The sequence below is a fragment of the Sus scrofa genome, chromosome 17 (genome assembly GCF_054392235.1).
Source record: "Sus scrofa isolate SSC_HxYL_T2T_F1_AM1 chromosome 17, Sscrofa_HxYL_maternal_Yorkshire_Landrace_v2.0, whole genome shotgun sequence".
NCBI lineage: Eukaryota > Metazoa > Chordata > Mammalia > Artiodactyla > Suidae > Sus > Sus scrofa.
Genome location: NC_139399.1, coordinates 32,401,369 through 32,427,938, shown reverse-complemented (window position 1 = coordinate 32,427,938; position 26,570 = coordinate 32,401,369). Strand labels below are relative to the sequence as shown.

The 26,570-nt window shown below is 44.8% G+C and overlaps 1 protein-coding gene across 36 annotated transcripts in view; it reads left to right on the top strand.

Annotated features, from left to right (window-relative positions):
* Positions 1 to 26,570, top strand: part of KIF16B (kinesin family member 16B) — a 308,817-nt gene that overhangs the window by 69,338 nt on the left and 212,909 nt on the right. For all 36 annotated transcript variants that reach the window (XM_085004496.1, XM_085004502.1, XM_021078047.2 and 33 more), the window contains exons 11-12: positions 5,206 to 5,271; positions 9,909 to 9,968. In XM_085004496.1, the coding sequence (XP_084860622.1) occupies positions 5,206 to 5,271; positions 9,909 to 9,968 (126 nt within the window). The remainder of the gene's footprint in view (positions 1 to 5,205; positions 5,272 to 9,908; positions 9,969 to 26,570) is intronic.

Here is a 26,570-nt window from a genome sequence, read left to right as displayed (position 1 = left end):
ACATAACCAGGGCCCTGGAATCTCGCCCTCATGTTTCTGTCCAGGGACCACCTGCCCTTCCCTCAAGGGGAACCATTATCCTGATTTCTATTAGGTGGAGATTTCTAAAGTAGGCGTTTTGCCTACTTTTGTTCTTTATATAAATGTAATCGTATAGTATATACTCTTTTGATCTTTTACATGAGATCAAATTTATGGAATTTAAAAATGTAGGTATACAAAACAAAGCCCACTTTATATGGTTGCAGATAGGCCAGGATGCTGGCCCACAACAGGAGATGGGTAGGCAGCAAGGTTGAAGGGCAAAGGGAGAAAGATAAAAGTGTGAACAAATGACATCTCGAGAGGCCTTGCCTGAGCCAGTGGGGGTGGGCCGTGCATTGAATAACAGTAAACAACTCACATCGGAGACCCTTTGTCGAGTCTTCCGAGAGTGGCCCAAGAAGTTGTAGATCCATGCATTGTCATCACTGTGCGGCATTCCGTCCTACAGATACTGCCCAGCTCATCCATTCTCTTTTTTTTGGACTTTAGGTAGTTTCCTTTTGGGGGCTTGTAGTGCTGCTCTGGACTTTCTTCTTCATGTCTTTTCATGAATGTTACAGACGCATTTCTGTTAGGTTAATACCTAAGAGTAGAGTTGGTATGTCAGAATGTATGGGAGATACTGCCAAATAGTTTTAAAAAGTTGTTATCGGAGTTCCCATTGTGGTGCAGTGGAAATGAATCCGACTAGGAACCATGAGGTTGTGGGTTCGATCCCTGGCCTCGTTCAGTGGATTAAGGATCTGGCACTGCTGTGAGCTGTGGTGTAGGTCACAGACACAGCTCAGATCTGGTGTTCCTGTGGCTCTGGCGTAGGCTGGCAGCTGTAGCTCTGATTAGACCCCTAGCCTGGGAACCTCCATATGCCGTGGGTGCAGCCCTGAAAAGACAAAAGTCAAAAAGACAAAAAAAACAAAAAAACAAAAAAACACGTTGTTATCCCAACTTTTATTCCACCACAAGTCTACGACAGTGTCAGTTCTATTGGCTGCAGACCCTGGCCAGCACTTGGTGTCATCTCTTATGGCCTATTTTTCGCTGTAACCATTCGGATGTATACATTGTGGTATCAGTGATTTTAGTTTGCGCTTCTCAAATGATTAGTGAAGCTGAGCATTGGACATCTTGTCTTTTCACATGTTCCCTTTGGTTATATTGAAAGCATTTTCAGACCCCTGCTTTGGTTTTGGCAGAGAGAAAAATGTCTGTTAACTCTTCTCTCTTGACTGTATCTGAAGATAACAGGAAAATTAAACAGTGTAGAAAGGAAATGAGCAAGGACAGTCCAGGAAGCAAAGAAGACCACGAGTAAGAAAAGATGAAAGGAGGATGGATTTCTTATTTGTGCAACTGGAATCACATATACATTTTAAATAGCTGGATCGTAGAAATGCCATTACGTGTAAACTTTAAGATAAACACAGTTCAGAGGGGGGCCCAGAGTAAAACTAGGCTATATGGTGTCTGTGAGAATGAGCAAAAGCCTGCCACGTACTTCAGGGGGGAAGAAAGCAGTGCAAAAACAGCATTATGTGAGCCTGAACAAGTGCTTATCGTGACAGAGCGTGCAATTCATAATTAAAATCAAACATGAAGTCAGCTTTCATAAAAGAAGAAAAAAAAAAGACCTGGGAAATGGCAGGTGACAGAGCCACATGCACACTCACCACAGGGAACTTTAAGTCCTCTTTCTTATTCCCTGAGCACTCACAGGGACAAAAATAAGTAAGGACAGAACATCTTTATAGGACATTGTGAAAATTTGCTCTAATCAATACAAAGCAGGCAAAAGATTGCTGGCTCAGGCAATGAAAGACTACTGTCCTCCTTATGGAAAGAGTTTGTTCTATTATGAGTTCCTGTCATGGCCCAGCAGAAACGAATCTGACTAGTACCCGTGAGGATGCAGGTTCAATCCCTGGCCTCACTCAGTGGGTCAAGGGTCTGGCATTGCCGTGAGCTGTGGTGTAGGTCGTAGATGTGGCTTGGATCTGGCGTTGGTGTGGCTGTGGTGTAGGCTGGCAGCTACAGCTCTCTCCGATTCAACCCCTAGCCTGGGAACCTCGAGATGCCATGGGTGAGGCACTAAAACAACCACAACAACAAAAATAAGGTGGCAAGCTGACGGAAAAATGATCAAAGAATATAAGCTCAGTTCATAGAAAAGAATTTGCAGTGGCTTCGTAATGTATGAACATGTGCTTGCCTTCATTTGCAACACAGTCAGTGCAGCCTTGAGGAATGGCGAATGGATCCATGAGCAGATCCAGAGAGAGGTGTCAAGCTGCATATTTTACTGTGTGGATGTTATACTTCAGAGTTCTTACAAGGCCAGGGGATGTCCTTTTCACCCATCAGTTGGCCAAAGACACCACGCAGTGTGTGGTCACAGGTGGGAGGTGCAAGGTGCCTGCCTGTCAGTGGAGTTGACGGTGCGGCCGTTTCGATGCAGTCTGACTCTTGGTTTAGTATAGGAACTTCATCTGAGTATTACTTAATATTGAACATTTTTCTTCTAAACAGTTACCTTGTAAGGAATAACTTAATTGAAAATGGTTTGGTTTTCTCAAAGATGTCTTTTATTTTTTATTTATTGTCTTTTTTTTGCCTTTGCTAGGGCATATGGAGGTTCCCAGGCTAGGGGTCTAATCGGAGCTGTAGCCACCGGCCTACATCAGAGCCACAGCAACGTGGGATCCAAGCCGAGCCTGCATCCTACACCACAGCTCACGGCAATGCCGGATCCTTAATCCACTGAGCACGGCCAGGGATTGAACTTGCAACCTCATGGTTCCTAGTCAGGTTTGTTAACCACTGCGCCACGACGGGAACTCCTCAGTGATGTCTTTTAAAAAGACTTAGATCTTTCTTCACATGTGCTCCAGAGTAGTAGCTACGTGCTTGTGTGCAGTCAGTCTTTTATCTCCCGAGTTGATGATGTGGTAGGAATGTTTCAGCTCTGATTACAGATGAAAAACCCTAGCTGTGGAGTCTGTACAATTAGCCATGGTATCAAGGGGTTACTGATTGTTTTGAAACTTGTCAACCATATAATAAACAATGCAGTCATAATAACACCTACCACTAGTGTTTCTTCAATGGAAAGCATTTATTAAGCACCACCTGTGTGCAAGACAACAGGCGAGGTGCAGCAGGGTTGGAGATGTGTTGAAGTAATGAGCTAACAGCTCCTCTCTTTCACTAAGGATGCTTTCCTTTCCCGAGGGTAAAGGCTGTCCTCCTCTGTAAACCAGATAAGAGTGAGATGCCAGCCTTATGACCAGGCAGCAGCTCCGAGGATAATAGTAACCCCCTAACAGATGAATTGCAGCTGGATTAGGATGAACTCTGTGTAAACCCTGAATGCCTGTGGGAAGTCGAGGCTCTGGGTTTCCCTGAGTGCAGGGACACTCGTAACTGGCTGTGTCCCTGGAGGGCCCTGGAGGTGCTTCTGGTGTCGTTGCAAAAGATGTTGCTACTTGTAGGACCTGGGCTTCTCAGCCAAGGTGGGTTCCACCTGCCCATTTGAATGTAGACCCCTCAAAAGGGCCAAAGACAGTAGCCCCTGGGCTGCAGTGCAGCAGAGGCAGAGACCTCACGTGGACATCACCCTCCCTGTCCTGGCTCTGCTTCCTGTCCAACAGGCAGGTGCCAAGAGTGGCCCACGGTTGCTTGTTAGTCTGAGTGTTTAACCGAGCCTGAGAAGACCACCTTGTGGATTACATTTGTTTGAATAGAAATTGAAAAGTAAATCATAATGGGAGTTCCCATCGTGGCTCAGTGGTCACAAACCCAGCTAGTATCCTTGAAGATGTGGGTTTGATCCTTGGCCTCTCTCAGTGGGTTAAGGATCCGATGTTGCCGTGAGCTGCAGTGTAGGTCACAGATGCAGCCCCGGATCCCCTGTGGCTTTGGTTGTGGTGTAGGCCGGCAGCTGAAGCTCGAATTCTGCCCCTAGTCTGGGAACTTCCATATGCCTTGCATGTGGCCCTAAAAAGACCAAAAAAAAAAAAAAAAAAGGAAAGAAAAAAGGGTGACAGTCTCTGGAGAGGTCACTTTGACAATTAAAAATACACATAGATGACTCACAAATTCCCTTCTAGGAATTTATTTTGTTGATGATACAGCCACCCATACTGTAGGCAACTCTGTGAGACAGTCACTGTGGCATCGCTGCTAAAGCAGAGGATGAGGAAAAACTGCATGTCTGTTAATAGGAAAGTGCGGACATAAATTGTAGAAAATCTGCACAATGGAATACAGGGGAAATGGAATTGTTAGAAAGACTGAAGGTGCTGAACTTTCTCCAAGATAGATTGAATCAAAAAGGCAATATTCAGAAAACTGTTCATGCTGTTTATGTTTAAAAAAACAAAAACAAAAACAGAAACATGCTTGCATATGACCCAAATAACTGCACATTTCATAGCAAATCGGGTAGGAAAGGTTGCCTGTGGGATGGGGAGGGAGGGAGACCCACCTCCCTCTCTTCTTTCTGGTGACGTCTTCTGGGGTCCTGTGTCCCTGCCTCTCAGGTTATGAGTTATGAATTGCAGTTGGAACCCCTGTGTGCCTTGCCCGCCTGCCTTTGCCTCCCTGCTCTCTGCCTGCTCTGTACCCCCCAGGGAGAGGCTGGCTTTGGTGTTTATTGTTCATTCTCACGTCAGCCTTCACACCTTTGCAACACGGATGGGGAAATGGTTACACGGAACTTGGTCCTGCAGTGATGATAACTGAGTTGCATTTGCACGTGGATGAACCTCAAAAGCCTGTGGTCGAGCGAGACTTTACGCTTCCTACTTTTGCATTTATGTTTTGTGCACATTCACAACAGACGAAGCCTTTAGGATCTTGGGATTTAGACTGTGTTTGATTTTGGTAAAATGTCAGTATGTTACATGTTTGTTTCCTTTCCTCTGCCAGCTTGTGTTGCAGATGTAGCATTCCTGGGATGCCATGGTTTTGAATATTATGAGATACATATGCTAAGGATTAAAGACTTAGTGAAGATTGACACTTTTTGGAGGATGTGGGACAGTACTTTTTACCTGGGTTTAGTAGTTTGTCAGGTTTTGGTGACTTACAACAACCTGGACAGATCCTTCCTCTCCATTATCGATGTCTACTCATTACTGCTTTCCTTTCTGGTTTAAATTGCAGATTGCCCTCTTAGACTCGCCCACAGCCTTAAGTATGGAGGAAAAACTTCAGCAGAATGAAGCAAGAGTAAGTGATACCTTGACTACTTTTTTTTTTTTTTTTTTTAAATCCTTTCACTATTTTAAGTGCATACTTGGTATTTGCTGTTTGAGACTCTTTTTTTTTTTTTTTTTCTTCATGACACTTAACACTCCCTCTGTCCCGACCCCATTTTTTTTTTTTTTTTTTTGCTGTACCCTCTGCACATAGAAGTTCCTGGGCCAGGGAATGAACCCAAGCCACAGCAGTGACACTGCCAGGTCCTTAACTCAATGAACCACCAAGGAACTACCCCCAACCCCATTTAAAATTTTAAAAAATTATTTATTTATTTAAAAAAATTGGAGTTCCCGTCGTGGCGCAGTGGTTAATGAATCCGACTAGGAACCATGAGGTTGCGGGTTCGGTCCCTGCCCTTGCTCAGTGGGTTAACGATCCGGCGTTGCCGTGAGCTGTGGTGTAGGTTGCAGACGCGGCTCGGATCCCGCCTTGCTGTGGCTCGGGCGTAGGCCAGTGGCTTCAGCTCCGATTGGACCCATAGCCTGGGAACCTCCATATGCCGTGGGAGTGGCCCAAGAAATAGCAACAACAACAACAACAACAACAAAAAAAAAAAAAAAAAATTTATGGTCACACCAGGGCATATAGAAGTTCCCGGGGCCAGGGGTTGAATCTGAGCTGCAGCTGCGGCAACACTGGATCCTTTAACCCACTGCATGGGGCTGGGGATCCAACCTGCACCTCCATAGCAACCTGAGCTGCTCCAGTCAGATTTTTAACCTCCACCCCGCTGGGAACTCTACCACCCCATTTTTAAGGACTTGGAATGGTTGATTTTCTATGTATTGTCTCATGTTCTGTATGACTTAATACATGGGATTTGTCAGGCACATGATGGTTAACGGTGACTGAAATCCACATATGTATGGGCTGTGCCATGAGGCAGCAAGGGTGCCCAGGCCTTCAGAGTTGACAGTGGAGGGAGGCCGAGTTTGCAGTGGTGGTCCCCACGGCTTTACCATGACCACCGCTGAGTTTCTGGTCATTCTTTTAACTTTCTAGCAACTGCAACTCTAGGTAGATGTTTAGTTGCTTTTTTTTTTGTCTTTTTGCCATTTCTTGGGCTGCTCCCTCAGCACATGGAGGTTCGCAGGCTAGGGGTCCAATTGGAGCTGTAGCCGCCAGCCTACGCCAGAGCCACAGCAACTCGGGATCCGAGCCACGTCTGCAACCTACACCACAGCTCACGGCAACGCCGGATCCTTAACCCACTGAGCAAGGCCAGGGATCAAACCCAAAAACTCATGGTTCCTAGTCGGATTCGTTCACCACTGAGACAGGACGGGAACTCCCTAGTTGCTCTTAAGTGAGGTGGGATTTGGGGCAGGAAGGGAGTGTTCTGGGTTGAAACCAGTATTTGTATGCTGGTTTTTGTTTTGTTTTGTTTTGTTTTGTTTTTATTTTGCTTTTTTAGGACCGAACCTTGTGCTATATCGAGTTTTCTAGGCTAGGGATACAATTGGAACTGCAGCTTCCGGCCTACGCCACAGCCACAGCAGCGTGGGATCTCAGCGGCATCTGTGACCCACGCCACAGCTTATGGCAATGCTGGATCCTTAATTCACTGAATGAGGCCAGGGATTGAACCCGAGTCCTGATGGATACTAGTTGGGTTCGCTGCTGCTGAGCCACAGTAGGAGCTCCTGCTGGTGCTTTTTGAAAGCTAGTTTCATGGCTGATCTAGTTCTATACTGTTTTTGTTTTTTAAATAACTGCGAAAGGAGAACATTTCTTGACTGAATTTTGTTCACTGTGCCACATGGTTAAAACAGATTGAGAAAGAAAATTGGATTCTGTGGATAAAGCTCTTTCAAGAATACACAGTATTGAAGATATAAATTGGATTGTAGTTAGGAACCTATTGATACCTCCCTGGATAATTATGTTGATTAATTTGCTGATAATAGTGTTAGTGAAAACAGTTTCCTAATCTATATTTTTCTCTTGACATTTTGTATTTTAATACTTCATATTCTCATTCTGAGTGCTTTGAAATGTCTGGATATAGTCTTAAATTATTTGTTACTAATCGTTTTCAGGAATACCTAGCAAGTTAATAGAAACCAATAAACATTTTAATTTGAATGCATTGTACATGTTGGGACAGAAATGACTACTTCTCTTGTTCATATTATTTTCTAACTTTTCATCTAGCTTTTCGCTGACCTTTTGAACTTGTTTGCCATCTGCTTGGCTGTAGACCTTATTTCCTGGTCCCAGTGTCAGAGGTGGCATCAGACTGCATTTTTTCTTAATTTTATAAATGAAGATTGCTTGGCTTAAATTCAATAGTAAAATAAACCCAAGGCCTACTTATAATTTGTTGAAGAGTTAGAATTATTTGATTGAATTGTAAAAAGATTAATTGGCCTACTTTTCTTTACGGAGGACTTATCTTTTGGAGAAACAAAGAAGCATTTATTATTAAATGCTTTGTGTTTCTCAGATAAATTGCAGTGAGAATCTGTTAACTGACCAAATATATTTATTTATTGATTTATTTTTGCTTTTTAGGGCTGCACCTGCAGCATGTGGAAGTTCTCTGGCCAGAGGTTGAATTGGAGCTGTAGCTGCTGCCCTGCACCACAGCCACAGCAACCTGGGAACTGAGCCTTATCTGCCACCTACACCACAGCTCAAGGCAATGCCATATCCTTTAACCCACTGAGCAAGGCCAGGGGTCGAACCCACATCCTCATGGATACTAGTTGGGCTCATTACTGCTGAGCCACAATGGAAACTTCCTGATTATATTTTTAATTTTTTTTTCCTAATTTTTCTTTTTAGGGCCACATCTGTGGCATGTGGAAGTTCTCAGGCTAGGGGTTGAATCAGAGCTGCAGCTATAGGCCTACACCACAGCCACAGCAACGCAGGATCTGAGCCTCATCTGTGACCTACACCACAGCTCGAGGCAAAGCCAGATCTTTAACCCACAGAGTGAGGCCACGGATTGAACCCACTTTCTTGCAGAGACAGTGTTGGGTCCTTAACCTGCTGAGCCACAACAGGAAATCCATAACTGATTATATAAATTAGTAAACCATCACCCTAATTTTTCCCCTTCTGTAGGGAGAGAAGGCATAAGAATATTCCCTCTCTGAAACTTCTCCAGAACTAAAAGTCCCATGACTTCTCTTGTTGTCGGTGGAGGCCATGGGGCTGGCATCACGTAGGTGATGAAATGAAGGCTTGCATGTGACCAGTCCACAGAGATCAGGACAGTCTTATCTGATAGTAAAAACGAGCCAAAAGCAGAATTAGAGAGGCCCAGGCCTGTATCTTTCATTTTTTTTTACCAAGAAGATGATAGATGTAACATTAATAACTAGTGAAAGAGGATACGTTATGTGTAGAAGATGTTAAACATAGAACTCCTGTCGTCCTGTTTGAGGTATGTTGAGGAGGAAAATGAATGACCCCTGAATGAATACAGGTGGGTGAGAGATGTTCTGGTTTTGCTCTTGGCTAAACCATCACTCCGGTTCATCCAGTGAAGTAACAAACACTGCCTCTTGTGAAGGTTGCCGACTCACACCCCTTCCATTTCAGTTACTTAATGGCCTGTGGAAAATATCTTCCTCTTAGCAGTGAGAGTATAATCAAGTGTATTCTGTGCCTTCACTTTGCCCTAGTTAAAAAGGATCACTTCCCTGTGGGGACACCTGCCAGTTGAAGTGGGATGGAGTCTGTGGTTGGGCGGGGAGGTGGCAGAGGTGCTGAAGAGCAGAGTGAAAAGGCTTTGAAAGGATACATCCATTTCCCCCCCACTGCCAGGAGGTCCATCTCTTTTCGCCCTAGGTATATTTCTCTTTACAGAATTCTTCATTTTTTTTTCTTTCTATCTCTCAATCAGGTATCACTCTTTGCTTCTTAATGAATCACTCACTAAGATCATTTAAAAAGTTGTATAGAACTAGCAGAATGTTTTCATTAGCTTGAAGAAACAATTTCCAACTTGCTGTGTTCGACAATGGGGGATATTTTCTCTCCTAAGTTACCATGGACTGGAAAGAAGCTGATTTTTATCAGAAGTTTTTTGCTTCTACGAAGAGTCAATTAAAGGACCACCTTTTTTTTTTTTTTTTTTTTAAGATAGAATGAGATTTATAAACTCAATTAATTAGCTACAAAAGCAGATTATCTCCTAAAAGAAAACTGCAGCATCCAGGGTGATTTAATCATCACATCTAATTAGAAAAGTAAATCGCAGTTTCTTAAGACCTAAAGTATAATCAGGAAAAAAATTAACCCCTTTAATGAGACATTGTCATCCTTGAACCTGTAATTTTGGTTAATATCCAGGGAAGCAGCTTAAATTTAGGTACACCATGAAAAAGCCTGCTTGTAAAACTCTAGGCAATTGAGCAAATTTTTTTTTTTTTCCCCTTCTTTCCTTTGCCATAATGTAGGTTGTAGGATGAGCTCAGCTTGTTTGATTTGTATTTGGTGATGGTTCTTTGAAGCACAGAAATTGCCATCTAATTTTTAAAATGTGGAGTATATCCTACCATAATGTATAAGAGTTTGGAAATTTTGTAGAGGTAAATCATAATAACTTTTTTTTCAAAGGAACAATCACATATGTATATTTTTCCTTTTAGGTTCAAGAATTGACCAAGGAATGGACAAATAAGTGGAACGAAACTCAAAACATTTTAAAAGTAAGGACTATAAAAAGGTGTAATCTTACTGTGCTGGCGGAAGTAGGTACAACTTTTTTTCTTTCTTCCTGCAGTATGGCAGTTGTGTGGTTTACTTAAGGTGAGATCAGTGGAAATGATTAGTGCCTTTTTGGGAGGCTGGGAGTCTGGTTTGATTTTGAAGAAACAGGAAAGGGAGCTACCAGTCACTAAAGCTCTGTGCACTTAGAGGGGATGCTGATACTTAAGGTATTTGCTCTTACTCTTGGGGTTTTGCCATTTTCCATTTTCAGGGACTCAGCATATATTAAACTCCATTTCACATTCAAGGCCACCCACTTTGCTTTTCTGCTTTTGTTAAACCCAATATAAAAGCAATATGTAAAATGAAAAACAGTATTTCCCATGACAGTAGGGTAGAGTATGTGTGGCGTAGCAGGGGTAGGCTTCAGAAATGTCTCAGCTAGTGATTTCCTATTGGGATTTTTTTCTGTGTGTCTCAAAGGCTAGGCTGCATTTTTGGCAGGACATATTGTGAAAAGATGTCAGTAACGGCCTCTATTTTTCACACTCTGTGCTTCAAAATACGTGTTTCTTTGTGGTTCCATTTTTTGCTGAGTTGGTAGGAAGCTTATGTCATCTGTTGGGGGTCAGTTACATCAGGTGTGAGGTTTAGACTGGAATTTTATGCTTTGATAGCATCTGTTTTATACATGAGAGAAGGCGATTTGGGGGTGATTACTGAATCCTACCTTGGTTTCTTTTTTTTTTTTTGGCTGCGACTGCGGCATATGGAAATTCCCAGGCTAGGGATCGAATTGGAGCCTCTGATCTGCACCACAGCAACGGCGACATTGGATCCAAGCTGTATCTGTGACCTACACCACAGCCTGTGGCAACACTAGATCCTTAACCCACTCCTTGGGCAAGGCCGGGGGTCGAACCTGCATCCTTATGGATACTGGTCGGGTTCTTAACCCGCTGAGCCAGACTGGAACCTCCCCTAGGTTGGTTTTTGAGGTCTGTTCAGATAGAACTTTCCCAAAGGACTGAAGTCTCCCTGGACTGTTGGGAGGCTGGAGAGATGAGCATTACTGTGTGTCTTGGCAGAACCCTGACTTGCACCCCTTTCAGGTGAGGATGGGGCACCCAGTTGCCGTTTCACAGGGGTTTGAGGTTCTGGAGTAGTCGTGGAGTTACTCTGAGAGTGGAACCACCATCGTATTATGTCAAGTTTCCTTGAACATTTGGATGTCTTGGCTGCTCCCTCTGGGGGTTAGAAAGGCTGTTGCTCCTGAGCAGAGGGCAAACCGCAGAGGGTGGCCGTGAGTTGTGACTGTCCCAGGCACATTCTTCCCAGTTACAGAAAGCCCTGCAGTAAGCGAGGCTTCTGTGTCCCGACTTTTATTTCTTCCTGATGACAGTGATGACGTTGCATCATTTTGAGGTCCTTTCTCAGCATTTGTTGAGAGGTTTTTCATGCAGGGAACTCAGCAAAGACTTGACTTTCATTTCTGAAGAGTCAGGTGTAGAATCAGCACCAGCAAAAATGTGGATTTTTTTTATTGCTATGTTGCATCAAGCTGGAGAAGTAGAAGCCCAGTCATTGCACCATTCATGGCATGATGGATGCTTTCCTCAGCAAATTTGCCTAAGAGGACTAAAATCTTCAGCATGTAAGGAAAAGAGAGACAAGTAGTTAGCTGAAAAGTCACTAGTGTACTCAGAGCTCTTTAGCACAGGAGGCACGCGGCCGTGCATGGAGAGGTTTCAGCCCATCTCCTGTGCCGGGTCTCCTTGTCACTGTGGTAGAGGTTTTACATCCGCCCTGCAGAGGTATCCACTCAGAGGGTCACCAGGATGAACCGCTGAGCTTTTTCTGATGCTTTTTCTTTTATGGTTATTCTGGGCCCCGAAGCTAATCTTCCAGTTCCCATTCTGTTTTTCATAAATCTTATTATTTTTATTTTTTATAACTTGAGGTGAGGGGACTAGAAAGGAGTTATGTTCTGGGTGTTAAAGGTATGAGCAAGTCTGATGATATTTCACATTTTCCCCTTCTTTGACCTTGCAAGCCCTTTTTAGATCTCTCTGCTGGAATTTGTGTTTTCAATCTGTCGTTGTTTTCTGCTCACGTCTGATACTTTAAGAGCTGTTTTCAGCTTTCATTGGAAGACAGTGCCTGTGGGCTGAGGTGAAGAAGAGGGCTACTCAAATGTTGTTGAAAACAGTCTTTGGAAATTGATGGGGAAAGAGATTGTTACTTGATGAGGTCATCTCTGTGGTTTGTGCAGTTCTCTCCCATGTTTCTGCTACCTGATTGTTCCCTCAGTCAGCTTTTTTTCCAATAATGCTCCGTAGAACCCACTCCAGCCCAGTGGCCGCAACAGCATTTATCTTTAACAGCATTAATCTTTCTTCCTGCGCATCCCCCTGGCTGGGGGTTGGCTGGGCTGGTTTGCTGGGCCTGGATCTAGGCTGTGGGTAGGTTCCAGGTCTGCTCCAGGTCTCTCATCCTCTTGGACCAGCTGGCTGTCCAGAGCATGATCTTCTCATGGTCATGGCCAAGGCATACATGGGTGGTCCTGCAAGCACACTTCCAGCCTCTGCTTGGAAGCAGAGCACGTCAGTGGGCTGAGTGGAAGGTCAAGTGGGGGGGAGAAACGTGTTTTCCCATGATAAGGCCACAGCCAGGCTATAAATGTTTAATTCTGCTTTGAGATCATTGTTTTCGTTGGCACCAGCGCCTGTTAAAATGTGAATCTTTACATTCTGGGAACTTGTTCTGCTGCATTTGCCCACTTTGTAGAGACAGGTTCAGTGAAGTGGTAAATTCCCAGGATTATCGTCATCATCAGGACACAGTTGTTTACTCTGCCAGCTTGTCAAGTACCATCTCTTCCAAGCCCCAAGTCATGAGCATCCAAGAAGCAGCCTCTGAGGAGAAGACCGAGAGTCAGGCCACCCAGGGGATGGAAGGAGACGCGTGGGCATCTGGTGCCTGTTGGCACGGCTGGCATCGGCCTTATTGGTTTTTCTTGCCCAGCTTCCTTGAGTCATGTCAGAGGAGTCTCACGGGTAATGTTTGAAGGGAGGACAAAGGAAAAATATGTTACCTGTATTCTCAGCCCTCAGAATAATCTTCATTGTCATTGTTCATGTAACTGCTTTGTGCTGGTACTTCCTGTTCCAGTTGTGAGGGCTGACGTGGGTCTGTCAGCCTCAGGGATCTGCGGGGGTCCTTCTCATGCCTGGTAGGCATCTCGAGTCACCATGTGAGGCAGATGTCCCTTAGGTCAGAATTACTCTCAGAAGTCCCCTGATTTCTCTGGAAATCTCTAGATCCTGGGCCCTTAGATACTCAGAAGCCAAGGACTGGCTTTGTTCCCTTCTTTGTAGTCTGGTCTGTGGCTGTCTTTGCCGACAACAAGTGAAGCCCCAGGTGTGTTGAATGGAGGTAAAGCGGGGGTGAAAGGTGCTTAGACAGAAGGTACCTTCTGTTTCCGGGCTGGTGGTGCCGACGCACGAGTCTCTGGCTTTGTTCTGTCCTGTCTCTATCTCAGGCTCATTCTGAGTCACTGAGTTGTGGCACTTACCCAGTGTCACATGCCCTCGTCCCCAGCATGGAGGTTGGTGGATGGCAGCCCTTCCTTCCTATCTGGGTCACAGGTAAGAGGTGACAGAGTGCTCGGGGTTAAGACACAAGTAGCCGATGATGGAAGCGTGCTGATGGTGGGGGCAGGTGGATAACGAGGGCTTCGTCATCCTCTACAGTCTTTGCTGTACATCCGCTCTCTTGCCCCTTAACCTACCTTCCTCATTTTCATTAATTTTCATTTTCTAGAAATTAGAGCCCCAAGTCCCTTGCCCGGCTCACAGAGGCACTGAATTCTCTGTGTGATGGGTCACAGTTCCACTGGCCTCATTTTGCTGGTCCCCATGTCGCTGGGCATTGGGTTTCAGGGTGTCTCCTGGCCTTTGCCTGTGGTGCTCCATCATTTGAGATGCCCCCCTTCCTGGACCATCAGAATCCACCGTGAAGCTCTTGATCACTCCTCTCCCACACCCCAAAACAAAATTGCTTCCCCCAGAAGGGACATGAGAGGGGTCTTAAGTGGTGATTTTTACAAACACTAAGCCAGCGGTGCCCCATAGAAGCCATGGGAAAGAGGAACTGAGGCCTCAGGAATGCGTGGATCCCAGGCCTCAGAGAAGCTGGGTTTAGCACAACACAAAGTTCCAAGATCCGACAGTGATCGCAGTTCAAGACACACTCAGCCAGGATGAAAAACACATTGGGGCAGCATGCTAAGATGAGCGAGAGACCAAAAGGAAGACTGTATTAACTGATGAAAAAAAAAAAGAAAAGAATACGTTAACGGATTAAGCTGATTCCTTTTTGCTTTTTATAAATCCCGAGTATCTTATTGCTGATGAATGTTTTCAGGCCACGAGGAATCCCCCAGTTCTTTGTCCCCTCACTCCTACTTTCTCCCTCACCCCCCACCCCATGGGCGTCTTTGTCATTTGTCCACTCTGTGCACGTTTTGGTTTCTCTGTCCCAGCATTTTCTAAACAAGATGAAATGCTCAGCGATAAGTTATCTGACTTCCAAATAACTCCTTGAGCTCTGTGCTCTGGGACAGATCACAGCCCATCTGGACCACAGCGACCAGCTCTCCAGGGTCTGACAGATGGCGCAGCAGAAGGAACCTCGGACTCTGTGCAAAGTCCGTTCAGAGACGGGCTGCAGAGGGGTGCTCGAAGGGCCTCTGTTTGCATCCCTCCAGTGTTGGTTATTCTTCGCAGTTTTCAATACATAGGGTCACTCCCTCACTTAAAACACATCCTTGGATTATGCCAGTGCCTGACTCGCACTTGTGTTTTCATTGCCCTGCGCAAGGGTCTGTCTATGGCCCAGCACAGGAGGTGGGGGATGGGAAGCATGCTTCGCCCCTGCAGAGGCTGGTACTGGAGAGGTTTGTCCTTGAGAAGGGAGCGGTTTGTGCAAGTGTGAGTTCAGTTAAAGTATTAGACTTTTTTATTTCCAGACATTATTTATGTGGATTTTTTTCCTCTTCTGGTAAACAGTGTTGGTTGAATTGAATTTGGAGGATGGTATATATTTGAATCTATGTGATGATGGGATCCTAATGCAAATGATTTAAGCTTAAATTGTACTGGTGAAGTTCCTTGGTGGCCTAGTGGTTAAGGATCCAGTGTTGTCACTGCTGTGGCTCAGGTCACTGCTGTGGCATGGATTCGATCCTTGGCCCGGGAACTTCCACATGCTCCAGCCGTGGCCAACAAAATATATTAAAAACAAATAAATAAATAAATAGGCCTTCTTACAGGTTAAGGTCTATTACAAAATAAATAAGTAAATTGTGCTGGTGTCTTACTATTCCATCTCTGGGGAGTGGAAGAAGTGAGTACCGCAAGCCCAGGGCAAGAGTGGGCAGCATGGTGATGGAAGAAAATATTTTTACTCTTTCAGAATGTTTTGACTGGTAAGGAGTATAGTAAAATGAAATTGGAGTCTTTTATTGGCTCAAGATTTTCTGAGCTTGAGCTTCACAGAGAGGCATAGTTTAAACCAACTTATTTCTGTTTTATGATAGAATCAATCAGCCGAACTTTTGTCTTTGGAAGATTATGGCAGCCTATAAAAGAATTTCTTCCTGCCGTCTGCAGTTTTCCATTTCATGCAGAAGACGTGCGTGCGTTGGGGAGTATAATGGACTTGGAAGCAGCACCGCTAACAGGGGCTGTTGTTGCTCAGTGGGCTCGTGGCCATCCACGGCCCTGGTCCCTGGGATTCCTGCTGCCCAGGGCACTGGATATTCTGGTTTCTAGGTGCCCTATGGACAGCCATGGAGAGGTGACATTATTGCTGGCCTCTTTCTCCTTTGTAATCAGTTAATCTTGACCTCCTCTTGGTACAAGAAATAGCTGCACCTGGGGGTAGCTCAAGGGTAGCATATTTTTTCTCTCTCTTTTTTTCTTTTTAGGGTGGCACCTGCGGCATATGCAAAGTTCCCGGGCTAAGGTTCAAATCACAGCTGCAGGCCTCTGCCACAGCCATGCATCACCAGATCCGAGCCACATCTGCGACCTACACCACAGCTTGTGGCAACACCAGAGCCTTAATCCACTGAGCGAGGCCAGGAATCAAAACCGTGTCCTCATGGATCTGGGTTCTTAACCTGCTGAACCACAACAGGAACTCCTAAAATTCTCTTTATGGATGTTGATTTTGCTCAGATTTTGGATTGAGGAGACCTCTCTTTCAACCATAGGTCACCTTCCTTATTAGCAACTCTTTGGGCCTTTGACGTTCAAAATTCTTTTTTTTTTTTTTTTTTGTCTTTTTTGTTGTTGTTGTTGTTGTTATTGTTGCTATTTCTTGGGCCGCTCCCGCGGCATATGGAGGTTCCCAGGCTAGGGGTTGAATCGGAGCTGTAGCCACCGGCCTACGCCAGAGCCACAGCAACTCGGGATCCGAGCCGCGTCTGCAACCTACACCACAGCTCACGGCAACGCCGGATCGTTAACCCACTGAGCAAGGGCAGGCACCGAACGCGCAACCTCATGGTTCCTAGTCGGATTCGTTAACCACTGCGCCACGACGGGAACTCCTGACGTTCAAAATTCTAACCTAAGAGAGTCATTCTTACTGTTTGCAGCTTTGTAAGAAATTACTTGTCTTGCTGCTTTAACATGCAGACTAATGTGCATGACTTTATGTCTTTTTGAACAAAATCCACCATCAGTACCCCTGTGTGCAAAGCCCTATATCTATTTTGAGTGCGTTCACACATCCTGTCTCACTGGCTCGTTCTTGATGTGAAAGGGAAAAAGAAGTTACTTGCACTTTATGTAGTATGCGGTTGTTAGATTGTCAACTTCTCATTCAAGTTAGACTCTTGGCTGTTAATTTCCATCAGATTATGTCTTCTCTCCTTTCTGAAGTTCTGCTGTTGCAACTGTGTTTTTAAGATGAAAGGCGCAGTAATAAAGTTTGTTATTCTCTGAACCTGAGATTGAATAATTTCCTGGGGTGGTGACTGTCAGCCCTACTGCACTGGAGATTGACTAAGAGCTTGGCAGGGTCAGAGGGTAAGCAAGCTGTTCCCAGGGTGAGCTCTGATGCTGTTAAGAATGCCATGCCTACCTTATTTTCCATGGCAGTTTTCATCTTGAGGGAGCTGCTCATAAATAAAAGTACTGCACGTATATGTTGGTTCTTACTTTTGAGTAACGTTTCTGGAGCAAAAGGCTCAGAAATAAGTCAAACATGCCCTGTTAAAATGTTGGAGCCGTGTGATAAATTATTTTGAATACACGTGGGATTTTCCTTCTGATCTTTTGCAGTGAGGCATGTGTGCTGATGGGCTCTTACTGCATATTTATTGCCACAGTCAGGGAGGAAAAGATTGCCTGGTCACGTGGAAGGATGCTCTGTGTGTGCACCTGAACTCCCTGGGGGTGCCAGCACTTAGGGACTGGGTTTCCTTGGCAGAAAAGCTTAAAAAGTGACTGTTTCATGGTCCGATCAGTTTATTGTTCATGTCACGGAGGAACACTCTTAACTCACTTGGAGAGGAGTGGGTGGAGGTGGGGAGAGCCTAGGAAAGTGGGAAGGTGGTTTGTGTCTGTGCATGTTTGACCTTGGTCCCTTTGACCTTTCTGTATCTCAGAACCTCACTGTAAGAGGCCAACAATAACAGTACCTGTCCTTTAAGGTGAGAAAGGAGCAGGTGTGAGATGCCTAGAACAGTGTTCGGCAGGTGGTCGGTGTTGGAAGCATTCGGTAATGTCCAGTTTTTCCCTTTTTTTTCTTATTGAGGTATTAGTGACAGCTAACATTAGATTTGTTTCAGGTGTACAGCATAGCAGGTTCAATATTTGTGTATATTGTGAAGTGATCACCATAACAAACCTAGTTACCATTCTTTATCAACATAATGAAAACAATCTTGCAAAGAGAACTTTTGAGATCTACTGTCTTAGCAACTTTCACATATGCAGAAAGTATGATTAACTATAGTCAAAATACTCAACATTTTACATCCCCAGAACTTAATTATTTTATAACTGGAAGTTTGTACCTTTTGACCCCCTTCACCCATTTCTTTCTTTTTTTTTTTCTTTTTGCATATGGAAGTTACCAGGCTAGGGGTCAAATCTGCCAGCCTATGTACGCCACAGTCACAGCAACGCTGGATCCCTGACATACTAAATGAGGCCAGGGATCGAACCTGCCTCCTCATGGATACTAGTCAGATTCATTTCCACTGTGCCACAATGGGAACTCCCCCTTTTCACCCATTTCATTTCACATTCCTCTCATCTCCTTCTGGCAATCACCAATCTGCTCTCCGTATCTGTGAGAGCTTAGGGTTTTTTTTTGTTTTTTGTTTTTTAGATTTCACATATAATTCATCTTGTTTTCTTACTTGTTTTATTTTCTCTGAATCCATCCTCTTAATATGTAAAAGTGACTTGCCAATAATGTATGTCTTTTCACTTGGGTAGAAAAAACAGAAATTGTGTATATGCAGACTTTTAAAATACAGTTTTATACAGCTATAACAGAGTATTACTTATCATACATTTTATCATATAGTATTTTGTTTGTTAATTTCAAGTAAGAGAAAACCCAGTTCCAAAATGGCTTAAATGGTGAAGGCGTTAATGAGCTCACAGAAGAGCAGTGGTCTGGAGGTAGGGTGGAATTTAGGCAAGGTTTGATCAGGGCACTGGCTCTGGTGCTCTGGGACTGTTTTTGGTTTCACCTTTTTGCTGTAAAGACATCATCCTCAGGCTCTCAAGGATGGCAAAGTGAGAGTGGCAATTATAGCTTTATATTTACCCACTATACCATCTAAATTCAAAGAGCCTGGGTTTTAGAGTTTCCAGCACAATTCTGAGCCTTGCACAGATTGATCGATGTGTTTGTGAACCAGTTCCCTGGGGCCTCATGCTGACTGGCTTAGACCTGGGTTGTCTACACCAATTGCTGTGATAAGAGAATGGGTTACCCTGATTGGTTGAGATGAACCAGGCCCCCTTTGGACCTGGGCTGAAGTCAGGCCCGTTGGATGCAGCCACTGTTCATTGTGGTGTAGGGGGAGCAGGTGAACCTTGGTGATGCCATCAGCATTTTCCACTGAAGAATAGAACCTGGGCATTCCCATTGTGCCTCAGTGGGTTAAGAACCCAACACAGTGCCCGTGAGGATGCTGGTTCTCCATCCCTGGCCTCATTCAGTGGGTTAAGGATCTGGCGTTGCTGCACGCTTTGGTGTAAGTCCCAGAGGTGGCTTGACTCCCATGTGGCTATGGCTATGGCGTAGGCCAGCAGCTGCAGCTCCTATTTGACCCATAGCCTGAGAACTGCCGTATGCTGTGAGTGCGGCCCTAAAGAAAAAGACTAGAACCTGGTCACTTACTCTCGTGTAAATTATATTCAAGGCAACCAGAAGATGGAACTTAGTTAAAGTTTTCTTTTATTTCGTAAGAGAAAATAATTTCAGATACTTCCTTTATGACTCAAAAGTCCCGTGTTCAGCTGGAAGCTCGTGCGAAAGTGCCCCTGATTATCTGTATTGTGGTGGAGACCTTCCATACAGGAAAAAATGGCTCTTTGCTGGTGTTAAAATCGAAGGATGGCCCACCATGAGCTCCCTGTATTTAAACACACTTCTCTCTCCTTTATCAGACTGATTATGTGATTTGAAACGAGCTCTAAATGAGCATGTGCTCCCTTCTACATCTTTTCAGATGTGGTTTTGAATTTGGCTTAACTTCCCGTTGACCCCTTTAGCTTGATGCTTCCCAGCCCGGTCTGCCTAGCAACAGTTGCTATGAGTGGTGAGTTGGCACTGCCCTCTGTTTGTAGCTCAACAGTAGGTTTTAGGAGATTACTGTTCCTTAGCATCTGGGTTGATTTTTGCCTAAGGATGATCATCATTTCTCTTAATTCCAGGCAGTAGAATCTCTTGGCAGAAGTGGTGGTTTAAGAAGCATGTAGGTATTTAAGACAGGTTAATTTGCAGTGGGAAACTACTGAAAAACGGATATGGACCTAGGTTGCCTGTGAATATATATTACCAGAATATTCCGATTTTAGCGGGAAGGGGTGGTTATAAATTTCTACCATCTTATATAATATTTTACGGTGCCAGTTTCACCAGCTGAAAACAGCCTTCCTGAACAAGTTGTCTTGTGTGTCCTATGTGAGAAATTATGTTCCAAACAGTGATTTCTCCTTGAAAGAATCTAACAACCTGAATGTCACTGAAGAGGCTCATTTTCTTCTAGATCTTAGCTACTCTATGTTAATGTATTATATTTAAGCCTTGCTATGAAAGTAAAAATTACACTGGCATTTCTAGCACATTGGACTGAAATCAAGCAACAGAACTTGCTATGGTATTCTTTAAGTTGCTAAGTCCAGTTTTTCATCCAAAGCAACATAAATGTCTTAGCCTGCATGTCATAGACATTGCTTTTCCACATGGAAGGGGTTTCCACTCAGAATTCCCTGGGGGCTTTTGGGGGCTCTGCAGAGTTGTGGAGGAGAATTGTTGGGGATGGTACTCCCCTCCCCAGATCTCTGTTTGTAAACAAGTGCCCCGAGCTTCGCAGGGCTTGGGACCCACAGCCCTAAGCATGTGGGAGACTATCCCTTAAAGCATATCTCCACACGTTTATTACATGGACAAAGGCTCTTGGGAAAAAATGGTGCTTGAAACTTCTTGCCATGCTCTGTAGTCCCCAAATTGTACACTCATGCAAGCATTTGGAGACATTTGGTGGTGCCATTTGAAATTTCAGCTGAATAGATTATTTTCTGTTATAACAGAGGGATTCGTTCACAAGACCTTTTTTATTTACGTTCGTATGTATGTCTGTATGTATGTTTTTATAGCCGAATCCTCAGCCTATGAAAGTTCCCAGGCTAGGGGTTGAGTCAGAGCTGCAGCTGCCGGCCTACACCACAGCCATAGCAACATGGGATCCTTAACCCACTGAGTGAGGCCCAGGACCGAACCCACATCCTCATGGATACTAGTCAGGTACTTAACTGCTGAGCCACAATGGAAATTCCCACAAGACCTTTTATTATTATTATTTTTGCTTTCTTAGGCCCTCAATTGCAGCATATGGAAGTTTCCAGGCTAGTGGTCGAATCAGAGCTGCATTTGCTGGCTTAAATCACAGCCACAGCAAGGTCAGATCTGAGCCCTGTCTACCACCTACACTGCAGCTCGAGGCAACTCTGGATCCTTAACCGACTGAGCGATGCCAGGGAGTGAACCTGTGTCTTCCTCATGGATACTAGTCAGATTTGTTTCCACTGAGCCACAATGGAAACTCCTCCACAAGACCTTTCTTTTTTTTTTTTTTTGGTCTTTTGTCTTTTTAGGGCCGCACCCATAGCACATGGAGGTTCCCAGGCTAGGGGTTAGATTGTAGCTGTTGCCACCAGCCTACACCACAGCTACAGCAACTTGGGATCCAAGCCGTGTCTGCAGCCTACACCACAGCTCATGGCAACACTGGCTCCTTAACCCACTGAGCGAGGCCAGGGATCAAACCTGCATCCTCAAGGGTGCTAGTTGGGTTCATTAATCACTGAGCCACGTTGGGAACTCCTCACAAGACCTTTTAAAAACTATTGGAGTTAATTTTTTTAATTGAGGTCCAACATGCACAAAGTGCAGATTTGAAGTGGGCAACTGGGTGAACTTGTAAAGGACACACATCGGAAGTGTCCAGCTCATGAGTTTTTCTGGGTGTGCACCCCTGTCACCCCCACCCAGATGGAAATGCAGAATATTTCCTGCTCCCCAGAAGTCCCCCTTGTCCTTCCCATCAGTTACATCCCAGCCTCCCCTCCCAGTGGTGTTCTGACAGCCGTCACTGAGATGGGTTTTGCCTGCTCCTGGGCTTCCTGCAGTGTGTTCTTTCATGCAGCCTGTCGTCTTTGAGATGCATCCGAGCTGTGTTCCACAGTAGCTTCTGCTTTATTATGCAACCTCAGCACACACTTGATCCCTTTTCCTGTTGCTTATCTCCATTTGGGTTGTCAGTTCCGGTCCTTTGGTTGTCATGAACAAGGCTTCTAGGAACACACTTGAGCCTGTTTTGTTGGGCATGTGCGTTCACTGGGCCCCCTTTTCTGGCTCTCATCCTGGTGGTAACTTGGCTCCAGCTTGCTTTCCTCCTGCATGTGCCTGCCCAGTGTTTGTAGTCAGAGTGTCCCCAACCCACACTTCCTTGACTCCCTGTTCCGCTGGCTGTCCACGTGGGCTGGGCCGAGGGAGTGAGGCAGGACCCCTGTCCCAGTGGATCGGGTCTGGACCCACCCGGAGAAGACCTCCCCTTCCACCAGAAGCAGTTGTCTGCCTTTAGTCTGTGTGGATTCCTAGTGTAAGTTTTTTTTTTTTTTTTTTTTCCCCTCATCTGAATCTAGTCTAATTGAGTGGTTAACACAAATTCTGGTTTCTGGAGACATTTAGAAGGGTGGCTTCAAAGGTCTTCAATGTGTTGAATATGCCCCGTGAATTTTTTTTTTTTTCCTTTCCCTCAGGTCCTCCTTTCTCACAGCTACAATAATTTGTCTATAAAGCTGTTATGGTATATCTGGGTTTCCTCTGCTGGACTCTGAGGCCCAGAAAGTAGAGCATGTTTTAGTTGTTTTGGGGTCCTCTCAAACTGCCTTGCATTTAGGTATTAATAATGATAATATTAATAGGAATATTAATAGTAAATTAATATTTACTGCACTCGTGCTGTGTGCCAGGCATTTTTCTAAGTCAGCACTATTTAATAGAAATGCAATGCAAGCCACATATGGGAATTTAAATTTTCTAATAGCCACATTTAAAAAGAAACAGCTGAAATTAATTTTAACAGTACATTTTATTTAACTCATTATATTAAAAAATTACCATTTTGACATAATCAATATAAAAATTATTAGGAACATACTCTTTAATTTTAATTTTTTTCTTTTTTTTTTTTTTGTCTGTTTAGGGCTGCACCTGCGGCATATGGAGGTTCCTGGGCTAGGGGTAGAATCAGAGCTGTAGTTGCTGGTATACCACAGCCACAGCAGTGCCAGATCCTAGCTGTATCTGAGACCTACACCACAGCTCACAGCAACGCCGGATCCCCAGCCCACTGAACAAGGCCAGGTATCGAACCCGCAACCTCATGGTTCCTAGTTGGGTTCATTTCTGCTGTGCCACAACAGGAACTCCAGTTAACATTTATTCTTACATGAATGATTTCTCTGAGCATCTTTCAGATTCTTTTTTCTTTTTTTGAAAATATATCCGGCCAGCTGTGTGTTTTGTCTACCTTTGTAGGTAATGTTTTTGCTTCATATTAGACTTGCTTTTATGCAGTTGTTCTATTGCCCTTTATTACAGTTATGGTTGTTTATAAAACAGATCTGAAATGTGCTCTTGGACAGGGAAAAGTGGTGCTGATATGCAAAATATTAATTTTTTGATGCTACATTCAAGGAAGGGAGATCATAGGTACAGTGGTAGGTAGTTTTGCTGTATTTCATCTGCTGCCAGTGTGCCATGTTCCCAGTGTCTCCAAGACTGCCTTCTCCTAACCTTTCTGGGTCCCCCTTGTGTCTGTTAGGTGTTGCGTGTGCCTGTCACCTTGCTCTGCTTCTCTCATTATAATGAAACTGGCAAAAGCCATGTCCTTTCTTGAGTTGTCCTTGAATGTCCTTACTCAGTCTGTGGAGGTGCCTAATTCATTCTTTCAAAACCTCTCTCTCTTTTTTTTTGAGGGTTGCACCCATGGCATATGGAGGTTCCTAGGCTAGGGGTCCAATCGGAGTTACAGCTGCCAGCCTACGCCACAGCAACGCAGGATCCCAGCTGTGTCTGCAACCTACAGCACAGCTCAGGGCAATGCCAGATCCTTGAGCGAGGCCAGGGATTGAACCCGTAACCTCATGGTTCCCAGTTGGATTCATTTCCGCTGCACCACAACGGGAACTCCCTCTTTCAAACTATCTTGACTCTTTTCTAGTTAGTTAAGTTGAATTACCTGAGGTGACCTGGCTTTTACACTTGGACTTATCCCTAGCTGGTTGCATGATTTTGATGAAATGATTTTCTTTCTATCTTTCTCTTTCACTGTCTCAGTTTTTCAGTTATAACGAGGTAGGCTGGTAAGGTGAGCTCTCAGGATTCCTTCTATTTGAGGACCAGGGTTCTTTCTCAGGAGGCTGCATAGAATTATCCCTGTGACCCCATATCTTGGGCATGGGACCGTGCCCTCTTTCCTCTGTTTCAGGGATTCCAGACTGCTTCCTTTTGTCCCTTGCTGTGGGATGTCTTTTGTTGGGACCACTCTTCCTTTGTGAAGGTGACCTGGGAGCTCTTTTCATTCTGGGCATCTATGTGTAGAATATTACCCAAGTCATTTCCTGCTTGATGGATTTTCACAAACTAAATGCCCCCTCACCTGTGACTAGGTGAGGAAACAATATGATCTGCCCCTCAGTGTTCCTGACGGGCCTCCTTCTAATCATTATTACCTCCAAAGAAGATGTCTAGGTTGACTCTAAAAGCATAGCTTTGGAGTTCCCACTGTGGCTCAGTGGGTTAAGAACCCAACATACTGTCTCTGAGGATGTGGGCTTGATCCTTGGCCTTGCTCAGCGGGTTAAGGATCCGGCATTGCCATGAGCTGTGGGGTAGGTCACAGATGTGGCTCGGATCTAGTGCTGTGGTTGTGGCATAGGCCAGCAGCTGCAGCTCCGATTGAACCTCTAGCCTGGGAACTTCCATATGCTGTAGGTGTAGCTGTAAAAAACAAAAGCATAAAAGCATAGCTTTGTTTGTCCTGCTTTTAAACTGTATACATACAGAATCATACAGAATGTATTTGTTTTGGGTGACTGGCTTCATTTGTTCAGCATTATGCTTGTGAGATCCGGCTGTGTTTTTGCACATAGTCGTGTTTGTTTTCATGGTTGCATACTATTACATAGAGTGGCTATATCACAGTTTGTTTATTCCACTCTGAATTCAGATTGTTTCCTGGTTTGGGCTGTGAGAAATAGTGCTGCCTTCTCGTACGTGCTCTGATGTATGAACACATAGGATGTAGAATTGCTGGGTCATAGAGCAGGTGTCCACTCTACCTTAGTAGGTACTGAAAATAGTTTTCTGCAGTGCTTGTACCGTTTACACTCCCACCTGCCATGGGTGAAAGGCCCAGGTGTTCCACCTCCTCCCCAACACTTGCTGTTTTCCGTCTTTTGTTGTTTTCAGCCATTTCTGATGGGTGTGTAATGGTATCGTATCATGGTTTTGTTTTGAATTTCCTGATGGTATAACCCCCCCCCCCCTTTTTCTTTTTTTTTTCCTTTTCAGGGCCATACCCAAGGCATGTGGAAGTTCCCAGGGTAGGGGTTGAATTGGAGCTGCAGTTGCCAGCCTGTGCCACAGCAATGCTGGATGAGAGTCGCATCTGTGACCTCCACCACAGATCACAGCAATGCCAGATCCTTAACCCACTCAGTGAGGCCAGGGATTGAACCTGCATCCTCATGGATACTAGTTAGATTCATTGCTACTGAGCCACAATGGGAACTCCATTACCTTTTTTTTTTTTTTTTTGGTCTTTTTAGGGGTGCACCTTTGGCATATGAAGGTTCCCAGGCTAGGGGTTCAATTGGAGCTGTAGCCACTGGCCCACGCCACAGCCACAGCAATGCCAGATCCAAACCATGTCTGCAGCCTACACCACAGCTCATAGCAATGTCGGATCCTTAACTCACTGAGTGAGGCCAGGGATTGAACCCACATCCATCCTCATGGATACTAGTTGGGTTTGTTAACCACTGAGCCACGACGGGAACTCCAATTACCATTATTTTTAATTAGCCTCATTTTCCAAGTGGCTTCATTTAGACCTTGTCATCAAGTGGGTTGTCCTGGCATTTCCTGTCCTCTATCACGGGTACACTTTACCCACCCCCTCCCCTTGATGTACAGACTTGCTCCCCCTCACCCTGGAGAGCTGGCACTCACTGAGGCACCAGCTCGTCACATATGCTTGGGGGTGGAGGGGGGCTGATCCTGAGATGCCTGGGGAACACCAGTGCCATGATCTGGAATCGACCCAAACCTGGTGGATCTTTCTGGTTCAACTTACCTTCTTTCCTGTTTTTGTCAAGTTTGACTCTTTCTCCTGGTCTCCCCACCCAAGGTCTCTTTTTAGCTTTTCTGAGCCATTGCTGTTGCTTTTAGCTGGTTCGGCTTTCTTTCTGCAAAGTGGGAGAGTGCTGACCATAACTGTAGTGGGAAGCTCTAGGCAGATTTGAAATCACTTAGATCTCCTTCCTCATCTTAGAAAGGCTTTTCGGTAAATATTCCCTGTAAACTAAACGAAGACTTAAACTTATTCTATGGCAAAACCTCACTTGCCCAGAGTATTTATGAATATCCGGGCTCAGTGACAAAGCCTACTTATATGATTTCTGGAGTTCCTGCTGTGGTACTGCAGGATCTCTGGTGCTCTGGGATGCAGGTTCGATCCCCAGCCCAGCACAGTGGATTAAGGATCCAGCGTTGCT